The sequence below is a fragment of the Strongylocentrotus purpuratus genome, unplaced genomic scaffold, assembly GCF_000002235.5.
Source record: "Strongylocentrotus purpuratus isolate Spur 01 unplaced genomic scaffold, Spur_5.0 spur5_scaffold_8, whole genome shotgun sequence".
NCBI classification, from domain to species: Eukaryota; Metazoa; Echinodermata; class Echinoidea; order Camarodonta; family Strongylocentrotidae; genus Strongylocentrotus; species Strongylocentrotus purpuratus.
Genome location: NW_022145614.1, coordinates 32,575,721 through 32,603,071, shown reverse-complemented (window position 1 = coordinate 32,603,071; position 27,351 = coordinate 32,575,721). Strand labels below are relative to the sequence as shown.

Genomic DNA, 27,351 nt, shown 5'->3' with positions numbered 1-27,351 from the left:
TTGTATTCATGAATGCGATGAACAGAACAGTGACGGCGCGGCTACGTATGGGTAACACTGACTAACAGCTATAGTTATGTGGCGAGCCGCTGGCAGGTATAGTCAGTGCGGAACCATATCCGCACATGATCATATTGCGCTACTAAATATTATGCACGAGCGCCGCGTCGTCTATGGGGGATCGGAGGTCGCTGGAGTCAGCGTTGGGGGAGGAGGGGGAGGGGAGGTGGAGGGGGGAGGGGAGGTGGAGGGGAGGGGGGGGGGGGGGGTTAGAGGCGACACCCCTTCCGATACAAATTCTGTAAGCAAATCTATGCGGTTATTTTTTGTATTTCTATTTCAAAAAATGTAAAATTTAGTGGACTTACTCTCTTAAAATTAAGAGTGAATTTTCACTCTATTTTCACTTTCTTGGGAGTGACGTCCGTGATCACTTGTTTAGGAGTGAAAATCGATTGATTTTAGAGTGCTCTCTAAGAAGAAAAGAGTGAATGTTCACTCTATTTTCACTACATTTTCCGTGATCACTCGATTTTTTTTAGAGTACGTACCCAGGGGTGGTGATTTCTTTTCATGACGGGGGGGGGGGGGGGGGGGGGGGGAGGGAGCATAACGAGAGGGGACAAGGTGACAGAAGTGACTATCCCCCTCTCATGTTTTGAAGTTTTGTTGTGATTAAACAATTTTATACAACACCTACGTGGATCCTTGTCATTTGATTGGAGGATTGTTGGTCACATGATATTCAATAGATGTTATATTGCACGGTCGTGCATTTTTGGTTATATGCGCCGTGCAATTTTGGTTATATTTTTCATTTCATTTATTTTCATATTTTTCATGAACAAACATATACATGTACATTTCAAATAAAGTACAAAATTGTTTTTTTTTTCTTCAATAATACATAATAATAACAAAAATAAGTGGTCAATGTGAATTACTGATCTAACTAAGAGAAATATGATGGGACCTACATGAAAGCAAGCTTGTAAAGCTGTAGGCCCCAGTAAAGTATTTGTGGTAATAAATGGAGAACGGATATACATGTAATAGTGACCAGTCTAAATGAATCAAAAAATAAAAAGGAAATAATAATAAACTTGCGGTGGTGCTATTTATATTATCCCTTCCTTTCTTACAGTTGTCAGTGTAGATAAAAGTAGACGTACTTAAATTATCATACAATGTGTGCTCAGCTGGTAAACTAACATTTCAGATATAACAAAATGAATACATTGTATATTACATACATAAATAGAATAGGCGAGGCGAGCAAGCACGCTGTGTCAGCCGTCGCACTCTCGGATATTGAAGTAAAGATGTTTTATTGTGTTTTTTTTTTTTTTAATACGTATTTCCGAAAGCACGACAACCAAACACAACGCGCTTGCACGCAAAGGTCATACATTGACATCAAGATATGCTTTGAAAAGCAGTTCCTTTAGTTTACATTTAAAAGTATATAAGGAAGGACTTTCAATTAACTCTAACGGGAGGGCATTCCAGTAACTGGGTCCTGTAAACATAATTGTTTTTTGGGCAAAAACAGTTCGGGTACGTGGAAGGTGGTATGCGTCGCTCTGACGTGTGGGATAATCATGTAAGGATCTATTTTTCCGGAACATTCGTAAAAATATTTCAGGTAGGTTATTAGTAGATAAATTGTACATGAATATACCAACATTGCAATAGAATAAGTCTGATAATTTTAGGATTCTGTTTTCATGGAACAGATTGTTGGTGTGAAAAAGGTATCCTACATGATTAATATTTCTAATGGCACGTTTTTGAATGCGAAAAAGCATATTTATTAAATTTCCACTAGCGTTACCCCAGGCGAGAATTCCATAGGTGAGGTACGGAGTCATTAAAGCAGAATAAACTGATAATAAAATTTTACTGGGAAAAAAGTGTTTAAGTCTATTAAGTATACCAGTATTTCTTGAGAGGACCTTGCTCAAATTAGTAATGTGGGATTTCCATGATAAATCACTATCAATATAAAGTCCCAGAAATTTAGTGCAGTCGACTTGTTCCAGTTCGGTATTGTTAAAATTGACATGATTAGGAAGTATTTTTAATGTATTACTAAAAAGCATATAGTGAGTTTTGCCTATATTTAGTGATAACTTTTTTGCATAAATCCAGGACTGAACAGATACAAGTTCTTTATTTACAGTGTCAACTAGAGTACGAGGGTCACGATGTGTAAAGAATAAATTAGTATCATCCGCAAAACAAATGAAAGAAAGTAGCTGCGAGGAATTTCTGGGGTCATTAATATATAAAATAAACAAAAGCGGACCAAGTAGGGAGCCTTGCGGGACGCCACAGGTAACCAATTTCAAATGGGAATCATGACCGGACACACTGACAAACTGTTTTCTATTTGTTAGATAGTCTATGAACCAGTCTAGAGGCACTCCGCGAATTCCATAATGACGTAACTTGTAAATTAAAATATCGTGGTTAATCGTATCGAATGCTTTCGAAAAATCTAGGAAAACCCCAATAGTGTGAGAAACGTTGTCAATTGCGTGGGCTATTTTGTCTATAAAAGATAATAAAGCATGACTTGTACTGTGACTCTTTCGAAAACCAAACTGAGAGTCACATAAAACTTTGCTATGGGTAATAAAATTAAGTGTTCGGGTGTGTACCAACCTTTCAAGAATTTTAGAAATGGATGTTAAGAGTGAAATCGGACGATAATTATTGAGGGATTCTTTTTGACCTTTTTTAAAAATAGGGACGACTCTGGCTATTTTCATAATTTGTGGGACTGTGCCCGTGGTTAAAGACAAATTCAAAATGAATATGAGAGGGGAAATTATTTCATCAATAATATTTTTAAGAAGAAAATTTGTGATTCCATCATATCCCGAACCCTTCTTCGTATTTAGATTGGTTATAATAGTTTTGATTTCAATCTCTAGAACTGGTGTGAAAAAAAGAGACTGAGGGTTAGGAGTTTTTAGAAAATTTTGAAACTCTAAATTTGACTTTGGGATAGTATTGGCAAGATTCGGTACAATATTCACAAAAAAGTCATTGAATACCTCAGCCATGGCTGAGGGGTCGTCGATTTTGCAATTATTTTTAAGAATATACTTCGGGGGATCGGTATCGTTTTTAGATTTCAAAGCCTCGTTAATCACCCTCCACGTACTCTTTATATCGAATTTGTACTTCTCAAACTGGCGTGAGAAATACAATTGTTTAGCTAAACGTAAAGACGATGTGAGGACATTACGGTAACGAACGTATTGAGCCTTATTTCGAGCATTCGGATTTTGTCTGTGTTTATAGAAGAGTTTATTTTTTCTATTAATAGACTTAAGGAGACACTTCGTGATCCAAGGACTTTTAGGATGAGTGGTTGGAAAAATTTGATTTCTGAAGAGGTATAGTTGAATTTAAGTTAGATGTTAATAAATGAATAAAGTTTTCATATGAAATGTTTACATCAGTATGATTGTAAACAGGTGATTAGGGATTTAGGGGGGTTTACACACATAAAAATACCAAAGGGGGGGTTTAACCCCCAAACACCCCCCCCCCCCCTGCGTACGCGCCTGAAAGTACCTAAACGGGAGTTTCACACGCTTTTTATAGGCGTTTTCAACACATTCCCATCGTAAAAGTTTGTCCATGAATTTCATTTCAACAATATGCCTACCTTATAAATAGCCTACGCCTGCATGGGGGGGGGGGGGGGGGGTCTAATATAGAGGGGTTGGTACGAGAGAGCACTCCAAGAGAAGACTTGAATTACATTGAATTGAATTGCCATTTATTGTCAATTCGGGAAATTCTTTTTTTTTCACTGGTTTTACAATCATTGTACATAAACATAGTACAAGAAGAAATATACAAATAACAATAATAGCAAATGTGCATCATCACAAGCATAATATCATTCTAAAAAAAAATTAATTGGAAATCAAATAACACTTATACATTGATTGCAATATGATTATAAACTGCATTTATATTACCATTTCAAGTGTAATTCGAACCTCTAAGTTTCCTTTTTGTTTATTTGAAAATGTGGATAAATTTAGTGTTCTGAGCCCCGACTTAATGCAGAACAAATAGATAAGTTGAAACCCAAGGGTGTCGATTTGTATCCGTGGTTGGGGGGATGATAGGTGCCAAAATATTTTCGGCAATGGATCAAAGCAATCAAGAGGTAGAAGCGTGTGGCAAGTTGCACCCCCCCCCAAGCGCGTAGCCAGGATTTCATTTTAGGGGGCGGTAGTGAGCACGCGAAGCGCGGTCCCTAGGGGGTTGCGTGCAGGGAGGGGGAGTCCCCCCCCCCCCGCGAAGCGCGGAAGCTCTGATGTTTCATTAGATGATTAAAGAAAGAAGACGATCCTATGTACCATTCTCGACTCTTAATCCTTGTTTGAATCAAGTTCCCCTTCCTCCGCGCATAGCGCGGAAGCTCTGACGTTTCATTAGATTATTAAAGACAGAAGACGATTCGATGTACCATTCTCAACTCTTAATCCTTGCTTGAATCAAAGTTCCCCTTCCTCCGCGCATAGCGCGGAAGCTCTGACGTTACATCAGATTATTATAGAAAGAAGACGATTCGATGTACCATTTTCGACTCTTAATCCTTAATGTTTGAATCAAGTTCCCCTTCCCCTTCTGACGTTTCATTAGATTATTAAAGAAAGAAGACGATCCTATGTACCATTCTCGTTTCTTAATCCTTGTCTGAATTCATTTTCGCCCATTCCTGCGCGAAACTGCGCGAAGCGCGGAAGTTTTCACATTAGAGAAAGAAGACGATTTGTTGTATCGTGTCCTTCATGAACTCAGTTTCCCCCCTACCGCGCGAAGCGCGGAAGCTTTAACGTTTCAATAAATTATTACTCTTAATCCTTGTCTGTATTCATTTTCGCCCATTTCGCGCTTAGCGCGGAAGCTTTCACGTTTCATTAAATTATTCGTAAAAGAAGACGCTTCGTTGTATCGTGTACTTTGACGTTGCATTTGATTATTACGCTTAATCCTCGTCTGAATTCAGTTTCCCCACTGAAAATAATTTGTGTGACAAATAAGTTGTGACATAATAATATTTCTCCAAAAATGAAAAATCTTTTAGGAAATATCAGGAAATAAAATGAGTGAAAAAAACAAAAATAAAGATACAATGACGTGAATTTTAAAAAGGGTGAACGGAAACAACATAACAACTAGAGAACTATTTTATAAGTCATACTAATGTCCGAAAATCTTTCTCCTTGTCTCGGATCTCATCAAGAAATCGTCACAGAGTTCATCTATGTTTACACTGTCCAGGATTGTCTGATGTGCATTGCAGATTGCTATTTTTGCGCTTCGCGCTTAACATTTAGCTCGTTGCTTTTTGACGCTGCGTCTTTGCATTTGGCGCACTGCATTTCTATGATGCTGTTGATTGAACAAATTGAATAAATTCATCAATTCCTGATGAAACCGTAATAACTATGAGCGAGAATTCAATTTATTCTTGTCTCATATACGGTTGTCTTATTTACTTCGTATAAAAAGAGATAGCAAAATGTGCATATTGATGGTCATCTTGCGAGTAATAACCATTAACTACTCTCATCGGGCTCTCATCCTTAACTTTTCTCTTCATTTTTTTTTTTTTTCATGGTGAATTATTAGGGGGGATGATTGTACAGGCCACCCCCCCCCCACCTGAAATATTGGGGGGGGGGGGGATATATCCCCCCCATCCCCCCGGGATCGACACCCATGTTGAAACCAGTCTTTACGTTTTAGTGTGTATTCTGGCAACAGACTTTGTTTTGCAATCATTACTAGGTGCTGCATGTCGTATATGTTGATATTTTTATGCCAGTGAGCGAGCAAAATTTTTATTCACAAGTTATTTTGATTTCATTTTTTGAAACAGATGCATTAATAATGCATGTACGATTTCTCGATTAGTATATATCTGAAGATTACTTTACATTTATAACGAAAGAGCGTCGACATTCATTTTTGATTTTGTTGTCATAACTTAGTCAAGTGCACCAACTTCAATCTTCTCTTCAATTTCGAAGGTTGGCTTCATAAATTTGCTAAGCAGGCACATCGACCTGGCTACCCCTTTTGAAATATCACGGTGCCCCCCTCAACTCCCATTCTAGTGAGCTTTTGCATTTTCAGCCTGCAGTTAAGGGGGGGGGGGGGGGCTATAAGATGGAGTTTCTCAGCCCGCTCTATGGGGACACGTTTATGCATGCCTCCACTGCTCCGCTAATTATGAATTCGGCTGACTGGCGAGTACAAACTCTCTGACTTACATGTATCTGAACAAAAAAATGTTTTTAAAAAATTGCTGGAAAATTGCGAGAGCGGGCAACAAAATAAAAATCAGCACTGCATACATCTCCCTCTCTCTCTCTCTCTCTCTCTCTCTCTCTCCTTCTAATCCCCTCCCCATTTTCCCCCTGTTCTCCATTTCTTCCTTCATTTTCCCCTTCTCTTTCTTTTCTTTTTCCCTTTTTTGTTCTTGTTAGATTTATCTATACCACATTGTTACTGGAAGCCGAAGCTGGCGGATATCGAAATGGAAAAGCATCCCTAATATTATTACCTCTTAGTGAACAAATCGCTTGATCACGGTTTAAAAGCGTTCTTTTGGGGGCATTTAGGATCAAATAGTATGAATGTCATTAACGAGATATGTATGACAAATTGGATACTTTGCGTTTAACTTGCAAAAACAATTGTGGATTAAAAAAGAAGGACATTCTGCAAATGAAAAAAGATCGTGTTTTGCTCTTTGTGATGGAGACCTTTTTGCACGCGATAATAATTATCATACCGTTGGTCAAAAAAAATAAAAGCGTGCATTTTCCTCATATCATTCTCCAGCATGCAATAGACATATTATAAAGACGGAACAGTTATATACATCTCGGAGAAGTCTTAATACTACCTCTTCACATGCATCCGACACATGAAGTGATATTAATCGCCTTGTAGATGAGTGCCGACAAACGAACAGAAAACAATAAATTATTGACGTATGCGAGAGAAGCTCACAGACGTGAATAGCTCGGTGTTTGTTTTCGAAATGAGATGTCCTCAAACGGATATACAAATCTTATAATACGGGTTGAACCATGGGGGCGTGGTACCACAGGGGCAGATCTAGCATTTTGCTAAGGGGTGGGGGGGGGGGGGGGGTTGGCCCAGTGACGATACAGACATCGTCCACACGAGCCGCGTAGCGGTAAGGCGGGTTTTTTGTTGTTGTTGGGGGGGGGGGGGATATTTTGAATCCCCGTAATTGATGTTTTCCTGGCATCTACTCACACAATGCCATTGTGTTAGTGCCCATCACATTTTCACTTGGCAGCCCAAGGGGGGGGGGGGGGGGTTGAATCCCCTAACCCCTCGTAGATCTGCTCCTGTACTATACATGATGCCCCCCCCCCACTGAACCTTTATTCCAGTTCAGTGATCGTCCCCTGAAAAAAAAGTGGTTGGCGCTGGGTTGCTGCAAGCGGGCGCTGAGAAGTGATTTTTTGAATGAAATATAAACCCCGACTAATATGAAGACCTTTTTATCTTTTCTCTCTCAGTTTTTATTTACAGAAACAGAACAGAAAAGGGTCGATTTTCAACTAAAATTATAATGAAGTGGAAAATGTGTATATCTTCATTTGAGATAGAAATCATTCTTTTCCATATATTTTATCAGTATTGTTGTCTCTAAAAGTTAAAATTCTATATCACCTTGTTCCTTTTCTTCTCCTTCTCCTCCTACTCATTTTCTTCTTCTTCTTCTCGATCTCCTTCTACTTTTGCTTTCTTCTCAGTCTTACAATTTGATCGGGGCCCACAAAGCAGATAGTTCACTGGATTAGCGCTTTCTATGTTTTTTTTTTTTTTTTCAATGTATCTCATTTTCTTTATGTTAACAATATAATATTGATAATATTTTTTTGCATTGAAATGTGCATCTATGAATTTCTGTATTATTTTGCTCTGAAACAATTGAAATGATTTTATTTTTACAATTGTATGTCTTTAAAGCCCCTCTGAAAGTGTTGGGAGCCTGAAATCCGCCGAAAATTTGAAAGCAATATTTCACTTGAATTGTATCATAATGTGAAAGGGGGTGCCATTTTAAACACACTTCTGCCAAGATTTCCCTCCAAAAATGTGCTTGAAGAGAAATATTGATAAAATAATACATTATTTGGGTTTTCTGTTGTATGCAGAAAACTTAAATTTTGTATTCTTTAATCAATATTCGACTTCAAACATATTTGTTTTGAAAACCCTTGCAGAAACGGGTCTTAAATGACATCCTCTGTCACATTATGATGCAATTTATGTGAAATGTTGCCATCAAAAGTTTGGGGCACCCAAACAATTTAGAGGGGCCATGGACATGTTTTTATTCTGTATAAATATGTTTCAATAAATGAATAACTAAAAGAACTGCATACGGGTAGATAACACATTTCTTCATTGCAACAAACAAAGGACTATAAATCACAATCCAAGATTAGAACTGTATATAAAGATATAACACTTTATTATCATGTAAAACTGTACAATTTTCAAGGCATCTAGCACCAACAAACAAAACATTAAGGGAAAGTAATCAACATCCTAAAAACAAAACAAATATTTGGTTGTTCCCTGATAAAAACATGTCATATTCAGCCAATCAATAACATATGTACTAAACTGAAAAATAATCAATGCAAAAATGGAAAACACCAGCTGCATCCAACACTTGCATGTGTACTAAACTTTCTCCCATCAAATCATGTTCAGAAATTGATTGTTTAGTAAAAGTAAATTCACATGTAGAAAACTACATTACCACTTGTAGAAAACTACTTTAATTTTATTGGAGAATGGAAAAGACAATTGTGGGAAAAAACATTTTGTTTGACAATTACTGCAGTAAATGTATTTTCTGTATAAACATGTAAGTTTATTATATGTATGCACAAGTGCTCGATCATATATGTTATGTTCACTTCACCAGTTAAAAAAAAAAAACAGTTCATGAAAATAAATGCCTTGATAATACTGTAATAGAGTTGACATAAATAATACTGCAAAAGAGTTTACATAAGAAATACCTCATACAATGTAACTTAATCAGGTGCGTGTTTTCGAAGGCAATTATTAAATGTGTCAATGTCGCTGTTTGATTTTAAACAACGGCACTTTATGCCTTAAATTTGTTTTTTGCATCATGCTTGTACACACTTAACACATGTTTACACACTTGATATATATTCTTTGAATATGTGTCATGGTCTAGGCCTGGTCTAGTGGTTACATCATCAGACTATGGATCACATGATTCATGGTTCAAGTCCCAGACTGGCACTAACGTCCTTTGGCAAGATATTAATCTACATTTGCCATTCTCCATCTTGGTATAGTAATTGGACTTTATTTCATTTCAACAGGGTAGCTGAATCATTCCTAAAGACATATTAGAGGTATTGTGGTCTTAGTGGTTCATTCACTGAACTCTCAATCAAAGGGTTGAGGGTTCGAATCCCAGCCCGACACCACTGTCCTTTGGCAAGACATTAATCCACATTTGTCACTCTCTACCCAGGTGTAGATAGGTAACCAATACATCAGAGCATTTCATATTTGGCCGCCAGCTGTAACCGGGTGATATTGTTGGAGCGCAGGGAGCATCACAGAATAACAGACATGTGTGCTATACAAAAAGCCATGGCCATTATCATTATTATTATAATAAAGTGTTCTACCTCCTGTTGTGTCTTTTATTAAAGGTAAAGATCAGTTTTGGTAACGCCTCCAAAAAATGAAATGGAAGCTTTTATTTAAATACCAATCATGTGAAAGAATATGTTTTGACTAATACATGATGATACAAATTTTGCAGAGAAACCGCCTACTAATTGATATATTTGGTAAATTATTATATCTATTTGGACCTGATAGATATCGTGCACGTGTCACGTAGTCCCATATACATATTTCTGTGTACAGTGCTTGTAACTTTACCAAGACAGGGCCAAATTTCTTATCATTTTGATGATTCTAGAACCTTGCAGTACACACCAATAGTTATATGCTAGATGATCAACCTTTTCTGATCGATTTCACAACATTTCTTTCACAATGCAATCGCATGACCATAACTGGTCTTTATCTTTAAGCCATACTGCACATGGGGCAGGGAGTACATCCTAAACATAAATGAATTTCTGATTCATGATAATATAGGCTAATATATAACTCCATGTCATTTCAATTGTAAATCATATGAATTTAACACCCCAAAAAGGGTGATAATGGCTATCAACTGCTATTATGAGCAAATGTGGTTGTGACCAAGTTCTTAACACATCCAAAGTGAAATGGAATTAGAAAAGAAAAAGAAAAACATCCTAAAACATCTAAGTTCTCTTAAAGATATTTCCTAAAATCCCTGCACAAAGCGTGACAGAGCACTCCATAAGTTAATGCATAGTTGTTGTTTTTTTATAAAGATTTGTGATACATAACATGATACATAACATCATCTAAGAAACAGTGAACCAATTTGACTGGCCCATTTGAGACTCTCCTACCAAGGATTACTAGTGTGACCAGCTGTCAACAATTATCTGTTGATACTTGAACTGGCTATTGTTCGCGATTGCGTAATATTGGGGACAAAAATTAGCAACAAAATTAGTGTCCTCAAATTTCTGGAACCACATTATTATAGAACACAAAAATATGAATATTTCTCTGCAACACCTGTGTCTGAATTTAAATCAAAAACTCAATCAAAAAGGTTCTGTAAAAATTGATAACACTCAAGGCAAGGAAACAGTGCATATAAATGATGATCCCACCTTAAAGGTACCATGTCCCATTTGCAGGTCAAACTAGATGGAATTCGACTGCGCGCAGTCGAAAATGATGCCTCCGTCATAGAGCAATTTTACAAACCAAAACAGAAGAAATTTTTCGAATTCAAGTTCAATTGTAATCCATTGACAGGTTCTCAGAATATCGTGATTACAAGCAATTTCTCATATACATATATGACCCTTTGATCTTTGACCTCATGACCCTAAAATCTACTCAGTTCATTGGCTCTGCAAGATGTCCTGAGTTAAATAGTAATCAATCTGTCAGTTCTAATGAGAATGCGTTCACAAGCTATTTTTGCATACATAATGAGCCCATGATCTTTGACCTTTGACCTTATGAACCAAGAATCTACTCAGTTCATTGGCTCTGCAAGTAACATACATGACCTAATTTTGGCAGGAATCCATCAATCGGTTCTTGAGATAACGCGATCACAAGCTGTTTTTGCATACATAATGTGTGCTGTGGCCTTTGACCTTTGACCTCATGACCCCTAAATCTAATCAGTTCATCGGCTCTGCAAGTAACATACATGACCTAAGTTTGGCAGCAATCCATCAATCGGTTCTTGAGATAACGCGATCACAAGCCGTTTATGCATACATAATGAGCCCTGTGACCTTTGACCTTTAACCTCATGACCCCAAAATCTAATCAGTTCATTGGCTCTGCAAGATACATACATGACCAAGGTTTGGCAGGAATCCATCAATCGGTTCTTCAGATAACGCGATCACGAGCTGCTTTTGCATACCTAATGAGCCCTGTGACCTTTGACCTTTGACCTCGTGACCCCAAAATCTAATCAGTTCATCGGCTCTGCAAGATACATACATGACCAAAGTTTGGCAGGAATCCATTGATTGGTTCTTCAGATAACGCGATCACAAGAACGGGACGTACGTACGTACGTACGTACGTACGGACGGACGGACGGACAACCCGAAAACATAATGCCTCCGGCTACTTCGTAACAGAGGCATAAAAAAGGAAAAGGTCAAGTTCTAACGGCGTTTGAAAGACAATACTTATTTAGAACTTTCCTCACAACAAAAGGGCTTGAAATTGGCATTTAGTGGGAAAATAACAACCATTAGTTGTCGAATCGACTTAAGTGATTGCAATCACCTAAGTACTAGTCTGATTTTCAGACCCTTTTACCGTTGTACCTGTTACAGCTCATTTTATGTAATTACCAAAGAAAAACAGATGTCAGTCAGTCACTCAATAGTATCTGGCAATGAAATCTAGAAAGTACCGGTGAGCAGGTTTCCTTGCACAATTTGAATACTAGGACACTGCTTATGTTTAAATTTCACAAATAGAACTTACATGACATATTCATAATTCCTGCAAACTTCTACAGAATTTGATGTTCGCTGCAAAAGGGACATAGTATCTATTCTTTAACATCAACAGAGACAAATGAGAGAAACAGGTGAGTGAAAGGTTTAGGAACTCTGAAAGTATGAGAACCGTAACTTTTTCACAAAATTTGAGGACCACTACGAAATTAGCAACACAAATGCTTTACTTTATAAGCTTCTCTCCTCCTTCTCCTTCTTCTTCTATTTCTTTGTCTTCTTCTTCTTTCCCTTCTTCCTCCTCTTCGTTTCCACCCTATTTAAAAACTTCTACATGTACTACTACTACTACTTCTATTACTAATATTATAATATGTTGTGATATCTTGGTTCACTCACTTGCCTCTCAATCCACAAGTTGAGAGTTTGATTCCCAGCCCAGCACTAACATTCTTTGGCAAGACATTCATCCACATTTGCCACTCTCCACCCAGGTGTAAATAGATACCTGGCAATTAATTACTGGGGTAATGATAACAGCAGTGCCCTCAGGAAGAAGAGCACTAATGCTGATATGTAATGGCAGTTAACTTTTATATTACAATGTACAGTGTGAAAATGATTTGCTTTTAAAGGGATTGTGTTACTTTGTCTCAGATTCTGAAACAAAATCCTGGATTTAGCTCATTCTGCAATCATAATTGTACACTTTTAGGTTAGTCAGGAACCCCATGACTTTTACAAGCTGATCGCCTGTCTGATTATCAAGACATTTACAGTTGGAAATCGAAATAAAATTTTGCGTTATCTTAACGGTTTTCATAACACTACAGTGTATTGGGGAAAACAAGTATGGTAAAACCGGTCACTCAAAGATTGTTACTTTTTTGAGGCACTTCATGATCATTTTGAAGCGCAATTTTGTTAGGGCTTCAATATTACACCATATCACAGACACTGATGACACGTAGGGCCATGCATCTCAGACTTAACATTGTTAAACGATGCCTTTAAATCCTATCTGCACTAGTTTAACCAGGAGGGATAAGACCTCCCTTCGTAGTCAATGGCAGGTGGTTATCTCATCAAATCAGCTCTCAATTAACATAAGAAAAAGGGGACCATGGGGGACCAATGCGTACCGCTTAGGCATTGTTGGGTATATAGAGGGCGCAAGTAGCTACAAGTAGTGCAGTCCCACTTTAAGGCACATATACCTACCTATTTGAGATTACAGGTGGTATTATATCTTTACTCTCCTATATCAACTGAGTCACCAAAAAGCAGTGAAAGATTACCCTAAAAAAAGAGAAGGAAAACATCTCTCCCATTTTGGAATGTATAGAATGTATAGTCATAGTGGGCTACCCAGCACAGGGTGGTGTCAGCTTACATCCTTCCCCTGTTTGAAGGATCAGAAATACACCACAAAAAAGTACAGTGTAAATAGACAAAAATAAAATACAACCTCCCACCTTGCATATGATCTAGAACATGTCCAGAGACCCGTTTCACAAGCCTTTTTTCAATGACAAATGCCAACAATCAGAAGCAAGGATTTCACAAGCTTATAACAAAAACTTTCATTTGTCACTGATGACAAGTTTTGTAAACATGGGGCCCAGGTGCAACCCGCCCTACTCCCATCGGAAGAGGGCTCCATCCCCCCCCCCCCTCTTCCAAAATGTATGTACGCCATAGAGTGCAACAAGTCCATCCACAGTCACCAAGATATGGAAGCACTCTCTCAACTACTGAGACCACGGTCTGTATCACTCCTGGATGAAAGTGTTGGTATGTCATCAAAAGCTTTCTCAAACTCATCTCCTGATCTTTCTGATAGATCCTCCTCATCTTCTGATCTGTGATGATAATCCACAGACTCCTCTATGCCTGGTTCCAGGAATCTGATTGAAGTCCTCTTGGGAGCTACAAAACAATCAACACATATACAACTCATTTAGTCAAACCATATACATATCAAATCATCATCACACCACAAGTTAGCGATCTTCCAAACATAAAGATCCAACTTGCTTCTGCAAAATGGAAACTGAGTACAAAACACAATATCACAATGAGCAAGAGTTCTCAAACGGCAGCAATTGAGATACATGTAATTTAGGTTAGAGTCAAAAGAATATGCATGTTGTGATACATCATACCGGTACTCATATTTTAGCAAGTTGATATTGCCTGGAATTGGGGGCTCAATCAATAGTGATCTGTCAGTTTATGACAGGTTCAGTGACCCAATCAGAGTTCTACTTCAAATGTCTCTCCAAGTACTTCGGTCTTGAGCCATCCGTTTCAGCATTTCATATCCTGTTGCTCCACATTCTGTGATTAAATCATCTAGAAAGCCTTTACGAGGTCTTCCCCTTAACTTCTTTCCATGTAGACGGCCTTCTAGGACTCTGATCTGATCTGGGCTAGGAGTCATACAAAAGGAACAAACATGTAGTAGCTCTCACTCCAAACATTCCATTGATATACTTACTATATGGTTTTCTCTTTGCGTTCTGAGCATCCTCATCATCATCCTGCCATCTCTCAAAGTCTACACTGATGTATGGTATCTGACGGAAGAAATGGACATACATAGTCGTTATCATGATGATGATGATAATGTTGAAATCAACAGCAATAACACAACAAATGTTTGATTTACATATGTAATCAATCCTTTATTTTCTATATACTTTACACGCTTTACAGTCTGTTCTGTTTGCAAAGCCCATGGCATACTGGATCATCTGACTACCGTTTGATCACATTTTGGAAGAACTTGCAATAGCATTAAAAAAAATATTCAAACTTTTGAAATCTCGATGATCGAGGATCTGACTAGTCATATGATTATTAAACTCTAAATTTCAATGGATTTCAATGTTCTTTGGAATAGGAGAAGCTAAATTGGCTCAGAATCATAGTAACATCAGATCAGTAGTGTTATGGTCTACAATTTGAAGCCAGTTCAGCATTTATTCTGACTAGAAGGCTTAAATGCACACAAATTCTGGTTACAAGATTTTGTATCATCGTTTAGAACCTAAATTAGAATATAATGCTTGTTTTTAATATATTTCCGACACGATTGCAATTGCTTTGAGAATTGGATCACAGGGGAAATGTATAGTGTGTGGTGGGCTCTAGAAATATCTCACTACCTAGTAAACACACTACTGCAAGAAAAGGAAATTGTTAAAGCATCAAGAAGAGATATACTCCTAGTCATCATTCATAGAGAATTCAATAGTTCAGGAGCTGGTGCTATGTATGATTGGTTTCTAAACTTTCCTTATGTACCATGTTGACAGGGTGTACAGTACTGACAGAAGATGTGGTGATAATGATTAAAATATATGTAATGGAGTGAGTTCTGAACTAACTATTACTAACCTTTGTTTTGGTTTGTGTGAGTCTAGTCCACTTGATACCGATGCTCTCTTTATAGAGTGTGATGAGAAACTCTCTCCCAGCTGATACCATGGTGAAGTTAGTGTTGTCAACTCGGCTAAACAAATCCAACTCAAACTCATACTCTATGTTCTCTAAGATTGCACTGTCCAATGAAACAAAGGAGAAAAGATAGTCAATGCAATTGCAGATTGTATCACAGCCTCACTCTATGTATTGTTAATTTTTGATTGTCTTTTCATATTTCATAAAAATACTTGTAAAATGGATTTATTAACCATGGTAGTTTAATGAAATGGAAAGAAACAGCCTATCAAATAATAGATCAAATACATTTCTGCAAATACACAATATTATGCACTTAATCATAAAAGAAATAGCTGCTTCTGTAATGGCACACATGTCCGTTATGATACTCCTGGCACTCTCAAATCATTACCCGCGTCATAGCAGAGCAACCTAATACGTAGTGCTCCAGCCTATTGGGAAGAGAGCAGCAAATGTCTTGCCGGAGCATGTTAGTGCCGGGCTGGGATTTGAACCCTCAACCCTTAGACTGAGACTCAAGTGAATGAACCACTATACCACAACACATAAGACTTATCCATTTTGGGACATTTTCAAAGTGATTGCTTTCCTAGACGTTTCAAGCATATCACTAAGCTGTACTCAGAGACCTTCCCTATGACTACGATATGTTTGGCAAGTACAGTGTGGGATGAGAGAGAATGGGATATATAAATATATATATTAAATATATATATAAATATATATATAAATATATATATAAATATATATAAAAATATATATATATTTATATATATATATATATATATATATAACTATGGATTGCACATACGGAAGACATGTGATAAAAATCAATATTTTGGAGACAGTAGCAAAATGGTACCATAAAGTTAAAACAAGCATACAAACTTTCGTTTTTATTTCGCAGAAAAGATCTTCAAACCAGAGTCTTTCAATTACTTAATTACTTTTTACCCTCAAAGACACACTTTTTCGGTAAAAGATATACCGTCGTAATTTATGTCTCCTTTACGTTTCATTACTATCTGAGCAACAAAAGGGAGACATTTTGTCTTTCTCATACTATTGGGAGACATGTCTCCTAATGATAGTGATACTGAGCATGCACACATATATGTATATATATATATAAATGTAACATAATTAAAATGTATGTTTTGCTTTATAGATTTTTGAACATACTATTAGTCTTCATACAAGCCTAAAGGGTTATAAGGATTGCACATAGGCTTAGTCTATATTAAATTACTATTATCGTTATAATTATAATAACTGTTATCATTATTATCATTTCTATTAACATTGTTATAAATTCTTGTTTATTAACACGAAAATGTCTCCTTCATGTGGGTGTCTCCTATAAGTAGGTATAATAACACCAAAATGTCTCCCAAATGTCAGATCTATAGAAATATTATCATCATCATTATTATTATTGTTATTTGATTTAATTCCACAAACTGGAAACTTCCTGGGTCTTTGAAGACATGCATTACTTCTAGGAAACACCCACTCAATGGAGACATATTTGTGTCTCCTTGAAGTACAAGTTTATCGATTATTTTGTCTATGTTATTATTAATGTTTTTTTTATCATTTTTTTCTTGTGTGGAGGTATATTCGCACATGTCCTTTGTTTTTGTTAATACTCGATATGACATGCAGTGGCGGATCCAGGGCGCAACAGGTGCGCAACAGTTTTTACCATCTTCATCCCATTATCATAATTATAACTATCCTCTTTATAAATCATTATCAATGTCATATGAATGGATTTGTATACTATAAGAAAAATATGAAAAGGAAAAAGAATCTTGCATGTGAAGACACCATATGCTAACTTTCAAAAAGGAACCCGAACGCGACCCGACCGTTTAGCACAAGCCAAACAAAACGAACCAGACACAACGAATCTCACAGACATGTGTATATGGACACAAACTCAATCAAAATATGCATTCACATCTTCAACTGGTCATCCACAAAAGGTCACATTCAAAAGCAAAAACAAAACGCGGGAACTATTTAGTTATTTTATTAGCAAGGAATTTATTACAAAGGTAAACCATGGATTAATTGAGCAAGTCTAAAATCAAGCAATAAAAATTGGGCACATGCTCAAAATTATAAATAAGCATGAAGTAGAATACATATATTATATAAATGGGAGAGATCTCAATGCAAAATATTAAATTAATAGTCACATTGAATATTAAAGAAACAATTTAAATTGCACAGACAATACAAGAAAATATTTCAGTGTATCACATCATCAGGCAAGAAAATAAAGAAATGGCAAGAAAGAGACAGAAAATTGGAAATAGGGAAAGGGAGGGAGGAAGGGGAGAGAGACAGAACAAAGTAGTGTGGTGGTGGTTTTGGTAGTAAACCTCCTTGGTAGTGGTAGTAGTAGTAGTAGTAGTAGTAGTAGTAGTGGTAGTAGTAGTAGCAGCAGTAGCAGTAGTAGTAGTAGTACAGTGGAACCTCGTTATAAAGATATCGGATATAACAAAATCCTCTTATAACGAGGTAATTTTGCTGGTCCCAGCTCTTTATATTTCTTTGGTTTTTTACACTGATATAATGAGAAACCTGATATAACATTAGGTCATTTTCATGGTCCCAAGGACCTCGTTATAAAGAGGTTCCAATGTAGTAGTAGTATTAGTAGTAGTAGTAGTAGTAGTAGTAGTAGCAGTAGTAGCAGCAGTGGCAGCAGCAGTAGTAGTACTGTAGTACTACTAGTAGTAGTTGTAGTAATACAAGACTAGTAGTAGTAGTAGTAGTAGTAGTAGTAGTAGTAGTAGTAGAAGTAGTAGTAGTAGTAGCAGTAGTAGTTTTATATTTCTAAAATATTTATAAAACTAATAATGCTTAACCTTGAAATTCTACATATAATTGGAACATACATACTCTACCCAACCATGACTAACTTGACATGAACCAATGAATAACCACTCGTGCATGAACGAAAACAGAGCTTCTCAAAAAAGGTGTAAAATTAAGATGTGGTCAAAACTTTGCCTGTATCTTTTGAATCTAGTAAAGGAAGTCATCTCATTTTTGGTCTGGGTCCTCACAAATGAAAGCAAAAGAAAGAACATACATGTGGAGATCTTCGGTTCTGAAATTAATCCCGATGTAGTCATTTTCATATTTCGATGTCTATTCTGGGATGAATAGGGACAGTGCCCAATGTTATGCAACACTACAACCTAGTGGGTCAGAATGTAATCGTTATACTTTTCCTACATTTCTCATGAATAAAAACATTAACACATGTAATTATTATAGCACTAAATGAGCAAATTAGCATTATTTACTCTTGTCACAAAGAACACTGATGTAGCCAAATATGTACACCATATAAAAGGCAATGCTGTAAAATATTCCAATAACAGGAATAACAATAACAAAAGTTCAACTAGATGCAAACGTGCAATCCATATATATGCAAGATTAGATAGTAAAATGACATCTAAGTGTCTTTGTAATATCTGTGCTTGTGGAATCAAGTTGATGCTCTTCAAAAACACTTCGAAAAGGGATTGTGCTCAAACTGACATCATTATCAAGTACTATAAATACCCTTTGTCTAATAATATGTAGTTCACTCTAATAAACTTGAATTGAACTTGAAGTTTGACTGCATAACTACACTTCACTGTACAGTGTGCAACCAATCATTTCTAATGTCCAAACCTTCATCATGCACTGAAAGCAGTATTCATCATTACATCATTAATTAGATACATGTCATCTTCATTTGATCCTGAATTAAATTTAAAGGTAATACAAAGTTTTGGTATGGGGTCATGAATTTTGTTCAAATGTACATATTGGAAGCATATATACGATCCAACAAAACACAATGATCGTTGTCGCTGTTGTAATCGAGTCTAAAGTGATGAAATTGTAGATAATAAACTCTTTATGTTGTATAGCGCCCTCTCCGGATTGATATTACTTTAGCTTTAAAGCAATGTTTCTTGACTATTCTTTTGGAAACCTAATATCAGAACTGCATATTCCGAGATTTTCATGGTCGCAGCTACCGTTATATGACCGTAGGCGCTATTTGAAATTTATCGGGAGCACCGATAAATTTCATATTAGAATATCTCGAAATCCAAAGCGTTTTAGAGCCCAATTTATTCAGAGGCGGTTTTTCGTACACAAGGTTTTACAATGATAATGAAAATTTAAACGTTATTCTCCGACCCTAGTGAAATATTCCCAAAACTTTGTATTACCTTTAATATTCATTTAACTTGCATACATCCAGGTTACAAAATGTCCACTATATAACCATTTAGCACTTTCTTTAATACATACACTAAGTCAATGGCAGGGAAAACCGAAATAAACTAACTTCATTCAGGCTCATTAATCATCATTACACCAATGTTTCAACTGACCTCTTTGCCCACCATATTAGACTTTCATCAATTCAGCTCTATCACAAATTAGAGCAAGTTACAGGTTGCGCATGTGCAGATAAAGGACCAGGCTTGACACTGAAACAAAACGAGGATGAGTCCTTGTGCAAGCTCTTTCATGAATATTCATTTAGAAGCCACATACCTACTGGAATATACAGGTGAAGGTACATGTATTGTGCCAAAAAAGGCAACAAAAGATGTTAATCAGACCATATGATCTGACCCAACTAATATTATTAGTTTAGGAAGCTCCTCTCTCTGTCATCAAAGTTTTTCTTTGCTTTATTCCTTTCGTTCATCACCTTATTTCTTACCGCTTGCCATTCCATGGTGATTTGATGTCTTTGCAGGAAAGTGGTGCAGGCCTTCCTCCCTGGGTATGAAATAAGAACAATACATTCTAAATCCTTTGTCATCATCGATACTATCTTAGGTTATTAAATAGGAACTAGTCGACTGGTATGCCTCTGCCCTCTCACGCACTGCATTATATTGAACAAATTTGCATATTTGCACTATCAACTCATATGAAATTTCAATACTTATTATTAATTTGACTAAGCTATCTTTCAGAGTACATGAAAAGCCAATTAATGTCAATTAAGTGCACTTTCTCCATAAATGCTGGAAACTGAAGAAAAAAAGTAGAACTCCTGGAAAAAAAGTTGCATATGTGCATAATCAAATAGGAATAACAATAAATTTGACTATGCATTTTTGTAAAACAAATAATCCATGTATACACACATGCCACACATTGATATATGGCCGAGGTCCGAGATGGGGGTGGGGAAATCAAATGAGTCCTGAGTTACTTGTCATGTCCTACATGACCGTCTCACCAAGTTTAATGACATCAATCAAGTCATACTCAAATTATCGCGTAAACGAAGAACATCTGATGGATGGGGGAATAACCCCCTCCCCCCCCCCCCCCCCCCCCAGCTATTGCAGTGTCACTCAAAATCAAATTTATTAATTGCCAAGTCCTACTCAAAGTTTGATGATATTCCATCAAGTCATACTTGAGTTATCACGTAATTGTTCAAAACTGAAGGAGTAGTTCGCGACGCAAGATCCCCCCCCCCCTTTGTTTGTCATAATATGCCATTACCATGGCAATGCACTTTCTGCCACTGTCATCAACTTCTGCCAACACGCTGATTCCTATATACTTCGTTTGGCAGGGGTATAATAATGACTAGACCTTGAAACTAGTAAATGGAAGCTACCAAAACTGAAAGCTGGGGATCCCTGGAACTTAGTTTCTTGGAACACAATATTCTGATTTTTATATAAATTATATGCACACTTCTAATACATGCTATACCAGTTTCCTGCCCTTTAAAATGACAACAAAATTACAACTTTTCTCAACCCTTTGCCTAAAGATGCACTTAAACATAAACACAAAGAAGCTTACCTGGTAATGGTTCCCCTTGTTTGATTGCTGCAGAGAAATACTGCTTGCACTGCTTGCTTCCCTGCTTTGACCAGCGGTTGTACCTTCGGGCTGTAATGACATAACATATAAGCCTTATATACTTCTACGCTTCAGACATGTTTCACAGTTTGTCACATGTTGTGCCTACATCTATGAAAGATGTTTGAAAAGAAGAAAAATACTTTAAAACGCACAACACTCCGGTTGCAGCTTGCATGACTACCCTCCCCTGAATTTGCTTTATCTCATGAAACATAACCACAGCATCGGGACACCTACATGTACCAATTTATTTATGGGCAAAAGATACTGTAATTTAAACAGGGTGATTAATGTTTTGCAAACCTCAAATCCCCATCTCATATGATGTGGCAAAAATAAAATAAAAAATACTCAAAAAGAGCCCAGTAGACTAGATGCTCACCTGAATTTCGCAACCTCCCCATAGTGCCCCAAGGGGAAAAAAAAGTTTGTAAATTTGCTCAGGGGCCTATAGTGTGTCTGCTCATCAACACCCCAAGGCAAACATTTGTGCCAAATTTCACTAGAATTGTTCAAAAACTGAGGAAGTAGTTCACGACACAAGATTCGACCGACCGCGCGACCGCCCAACCGACTGCACGCTGATTCCAGTATACCCCCTTCAAACAAAACGGATGGCAAAATCTCACTTGAGCATTCTGCTCACATGGGCTAAAAAATATGGAATAAATCAATCAACAAGCTGTATGCATGCGCACAGGTAGTTAGAGCCCATGTGTCCCTCCAACTTTTAAATGTCTAGGCCAAATACACCTTTACCATTACTCTCGCAGTTGCTAGATTCAAATTGTATCCATATCACACAATCTTTCAGTATTTACAATGGTTGCTGGGAAAACTTCTCATTATGGTCAGCTATAAACTTTTCCCATACAGTGTTGCGTTCCTGAGCAGATCCAATTAGTTTTACACCAATATTTGTCATATAAATGCATGAATCTACTACTTTTTTTTTTCTTCATGAATCTCCATTGTATCATATGCTGAAACCTTTATGAACTGATTCATTCTACAAGAACCAAGTTTTGAACTCATGCCTATGATTCTCAACAATACAATACAACTATGAATTCAGCACATGTGATAGTTGAACTGCAGAGTTAATGGGAACAACTCCCTGTTTAATATCAAAGCAACAATGTGCAAAAAAAAAAACACTTCGCTTTCATATTACCTGAAGACCTATCCCCAGAGGTCAATGTTGCAGTAGAGCAGCCATCCTTTGAGGTCGCTGGTGTAGTTGAGCTGCCATCCTCAGAGGTCACTGTTAGAGTTGAGTTGCCATGCTCAGAGTTCACCCGTGCTGTAGAGCAGCCATCCTTTGAGGTCGCTGGTGTAGTTGAGCTGCCATCCTCAGAGGTCACCGTTAGAGTTGAGTCGTCATGTTTAGAGTTCACCGTGCTGTAGAGCAGCCATCCTTTGAGGTCGCTGGTGTAGTTGAGCTGCCATCCTCAGAGGTCACCGTTAGAGTTGAGTCGTCATGTTTAGAGTTCACCCGTGCTGTAGAGCAGCCATCCTTTGAGGTCGCTGGTGCACTTGAGCAGCCATCGTCATCAGACGCTTCAGATTCTTTGCGTGCCCTCATTCCTATGGGAAGGGAAAGACATATAAAATGCGAACATCAATAATTTGCATACACGATATAACAACAGTCAATATAAGAGAGAGAGAGCATAAACAAATTAACAAATTTGTAATAGTGCAATCAAACAAATACAAAATAAATATATACCAAACACAAAGAGTTTATGAAATAAATAAATAGTAAATATCACTTGATGAACATTTTTGTTTTCTGCGTTAGGTTTGCTTCAGATTTGGGAATATGAAATGGTGCAAGTTTTTTCCATCAATATTTTGCAATTGTTTTCATATAAATGTACAATTGGGTGTATCATTTACTGGTTGTTTTGTTGCTCGATGTTATTATCCTATATGCTATCCCAATTCAAAATTATATCAGCTCTTATTTCTATTACTACTGCCTCGCTGTTATAAATCTGAACTCGAGATAATCATAAATTTGCTGTACATATAATATGGTACATTGAACCAATGCAAAATTTGTATAAATGTTTACCTACCTCCTATATCTATATGATGGAGATGACTCCCTACTCGGGTGATTTCTTGGATGGCAAGTGGGGTCTGGTAGATTGTTTGATTGATTGTAGAGGAGTGTCCCATATGCCGGTAAAATAGTTCCAAGTCAGCATCAGGCAAGTCGAGGGATGCGTAAATTGTAGACACTCTGTGCCTGTTCTTGGTGGCATTCACCGTAACGTTGGACGAAAGGCTGATGTTGTCTGAGACATTCTTTAGAGCATGCCACCCTCCAACATGGTCATGAGACATTTGAGTACAAGCGAATATGTACTTATTATCAGGTCTTATTCCTGCTGTATGCCGGATTTCCTGATCACATAGAAGTTGCACAGGTTTCACAGTGTCTCTTGGGAACAGGACTGGAACCAAGCGATTAGTGCCCTTCCCAGTCTGGTAGCATATCTTGAGCTGAGATAAAAGTTCCTGATGGGCTGGATTTTTAACTTCATGAATCTTGTCTTTCTGCATCCATACACCCTCTTCTGCATCTCTCCATTCTTCGGTTGTAAGCCTGCTGGGTTCTCCACCACGCCTTGCATTCCACAATGTCAATCGCGAGCAAGTCAGATCTCGTAACTCTACAAATGTGTGAGAATCCCAAACCAGGAACTCATCAGAGATGATTTCTGTGACTTTCTTTTGAGTGTATGTCTTCAATGCTTCAATGTCAGCCTCAAGCGGGAGCTCTGCAGGCTTCCTCAAACGCACTTGGCGATTCTTTTGGATTTCGTAGTGTGCATCCCCAAAAATCAAATTCTGGTTCAAGTCAAGAATCTCTACGAACTTGTCAATCTCAGATGCATCTTCATCTAGCCTGGATACAAGAAAACTAGCTTTAGTGATTTTGCTAGCTTTTTTCAGCACAAAGTACAAGCAGAGTTTCAGTCCTGGCTTTAGTTTGCCTTCAGTTTCATCATAAGTGAGCGTCTGGATTGCCTCTGTCAAAGATTCGAAGTGCTCTCTACTGAACATGTCTCCAGCATGTCCCATTGTGAGATCTGCAGTCCCATGAACCTCGTGTTTCTTCTTAAACTCAGTGTATAAGGTGGCAAGTCTTCTCATATCAGCCATAACTGATTTTCTTACTTCAAGTTTCTTGTCTTTTTTGGATCTGTGTTTAGTCCACAGTCGATGTCCAACATTAACTATCACTTTGTCCGTTCTACACGTATTCCCAACGTCATCATTCTGGAATCTACTAAGTATGTCAGTGACAAAGTCTGGGTGTTTTTGATACACTGGATCTTTCCCTTCCATGAGGTTTACTGGTACTCCTTCAGATGGAGTGCATATATCACCTTGGCAAACTTTCCTGTGATGCCAGAAGAAATGTGAGCTGTAAAAGCCCTTGCAGTTACTGCACATTTTAAGGTTGTCATCATTCCCTGATTTTGGTAACTTTTCTCTTTCATAAATGGGGTTGTCATCTTTCATACGTTCTCTATTTACTTGGTATATGCCTTCCTTCCTGAACTTTGAGAACACCTTGTCTCTCTCCCGCTTTGGCAGCTGCATGGCAGATTTCACCTGCTCCTTATCCTTATGTACCAAACAAATGTGTCTCGAGAGCTTTTCACCACAAGCTTTGTTGCAGAAAGGGCATGGCCTTGATGGCTTCTTGTACCTTGTTTTCTTGTCCTCGTGTTTGTGTGTCGTTTCCATATTATCATTGGTTTTCTGATGTGGCAATTCTGGCCCTGAAAATGATCCTGGAAGGCACTGTTTATAAATCTTTGTAGGTTTTTCATCTGGTGTAGATATAACAGAAGATGGTCTCTTGCGCACTTGAACATTTCTTGGATGAATCTCAAGAGTTGCCTCATCATCACTGCTGTATTCCTCGTTGCTACCCTCCTCTGGTCGATATGTTGGATCAAGGTCAGATTCATCACTGTCAAAATGATTTTGGAGTTCACTTGATGATTTAGATAGGTTAGGGTAGATGAACCTTCTTGGGCGTGTGTACTGCTCTTCCTCATCTGAGGAACAACTTGATGGAGATACACAGTTTTGTGGATGCTCAGATTGTTCTAATCCTTTGAACTCTCCTTCGACTGGTTGGTGTCCTTGTGTCTCTCCTTGTTGGAGTCCTGGAGTCCCTCTTTCTTGTTGGTGGACCTGTGTCTCTCCTTCTTGTTGGTGGAAATGTATGTCTCCTCCTTGTTGGTGTCCTATAGTCCCTCTTTCTTGTTCGTGTCCTTGTGTCTGTCCTTCTTGCTGATTAATCTGCATCTCTCCTTCTTGTTGGTGTCCTAGAGTCCCTCTTTCTTGTTGTGTCTCCCTGTGCTGGTGGATTTGTGTTCCTCTTTCTTGTTGATGCCCTAGAGTCCCTATCTCTTGTTGGTTGACTTGTGTCTCTCTTTCATGTTGGTGGCCCTCTGTCTCTCCTTCTTGCTGGTGGACATGTGTATCTCCTCCTTGTTGGTGGACATGTGTCTCTCCTTGTTGGTGGACATGTGTATCTCCTCCTTGTTGGTGTCCTAGAGTCTCTCTTTCTTGTTGATGGACTTGTGTCTCCCCTTGTTGGTGGATTTGTGTTCCTCTTTCTTGTTGGTGGTCCTCTGTCACTCCTTTTTGGTGGACTTGTGTCTCTCCTTGTTGATGGATTTGTGTTCCTCTTTCTTGTTGGTGGTCCTCTGTCACTCCTTTTTGGTGGACATGTGTATCTCCTCCTTGTTGGTGTCCTAGAGTCTCTCCTTCTTGTTGGTGGACCTGTGTCTTTCCTCGTTGGTATATATGTATGTCTTCTCCTTGTTGGTGTCCTAGAGTCCTTCTTTCTTGTTCATGTCCTTGTGTCTGTCCTTCTTGCTGGTGGCCCTCTGTCTCTCCTTCTTGTTGGTGGACCTCCATCTCTCCTTCTTGTTGGTGTCCTAGAATCTCTCTTTCATGTAGGTGGCCCTCTGTCTCTCCTTCTTGTTGGTGGACCTCCATCTCTCCTTCTTGTTGGTGTCCTAGAGTCTCTCTTTCATGTAGGTGGCCCTCTGTCTCTCCTTCTTGTTGGTGGACCTCCATCTCTCCTTCTTGTTGGTGTCCTAGAGTCTCTCTTTCATGTAGGTGGCCCTCTGTCTCTCCTTCTTGTTGGTGGACCTCCATCTCTCCTCCTTGTTGGTGTCCTAGAGTCTCTCTTTCATGTAGGTGGCCCTCTGTCTCTCCTTCTTGTTGGTGGACCTCCATCTCTCCTCCTTGTTGGTGTCCTAGAGTCTCTCTTTCATGTAGGTGGCCCTCTGTCTCTCCTTCTTGTTGGTGGACCTCCATCTCTCCTCCTTGTTGGTGTCCTAGAGTCTCTCTTTCATGTAGGTGGCCCTCTGTCTCTCCTTCTTGTTGGTGGACCTCCATCTCTCCTCCTTGTTGGTGTCCTAGAGTCTCTCTTTCATGTAGGTGGCCCTCTGTCTCTCCTTCTTGTTGGTGGACCTCCATCTCTCCTCCTTGTTGGTGTCCTAGAGTCTCTCTTTCATGTAGGTGGCCCTCTGTCTCTCCTTCTTGTTGGTGGACCTCCATCTCTCCTCCTTGTTGGTGTCCTAGAGTCTCTCTTTCATGTAGGTGGCCCTCTGTCTCTCCTTCTTGTTGGTGGACCTCCATCTCTCCTCCTTGTTGGTGTCCTAGAGTCTCTCTTTCATGTAGGTGGCCCTCTGTCTCTCCTTCTTGTTGGTGGACC

General features: G+C 38.2%; 2 protein-coding genes across 3 annotated transcripts in view; both read right to left on the bottom strand.

The window, feature by feature from the left end:
• Nucleotides 1–13,315: 13,315 nt before the first annotated feature.
• The window catches only part of LOC115920349, a 43,689-nt gene continuing 29,653 nt past the window's right edge, over nucleotides 13,316–27,351 (bottom strand). For both annotated transcript variants that reach the window (XM_030975996.1, XM_030975995.1), the window contains exons 26-28: nucleotides 15,597–15,759; nucleotides 14,695–14,773; nucleotides 13,316–14,123 (exon numbers count right to left, since the gene is read on the bottom strand). In XM_030975996.1, coding sequence (XP_030831856.1) covers nucleotides 13,942–14,123; nucleotides 14,695–14,773; nucleotides 15,597–15,759 — 424 coding nt within the window. In that variant the 3' untranslated portion in view covers nucleotides 13,316–13,941. The remainder of the gene's footprint in view (nucleotides 14,124–14,694; nucleotides 14,774–15,596; nucleotides 15,760–27,351) is intronic.
• LOC115920350 lies at nucleotides 22,924–26,606 on the bottom strand. Its single transcript, XM_030975997.1, has 2 exons — nucleotides 23,675–26,606; nucleotides 22,924–23,177 (listed from the first exon to the last, which is right to left on the bottom strand). Exons 1-2 carry the CDS (start codon nucleotides 26,544–26,546, stop codon nucleotides 22,984–22,986), a joined length of 3,066 nt encoding a protein of 1,021 aa, XP_030831857.1. The 5' UTR covers nucleotides 26,547–26,606; the 3' UTR covers nucleotides 22,924–22,983.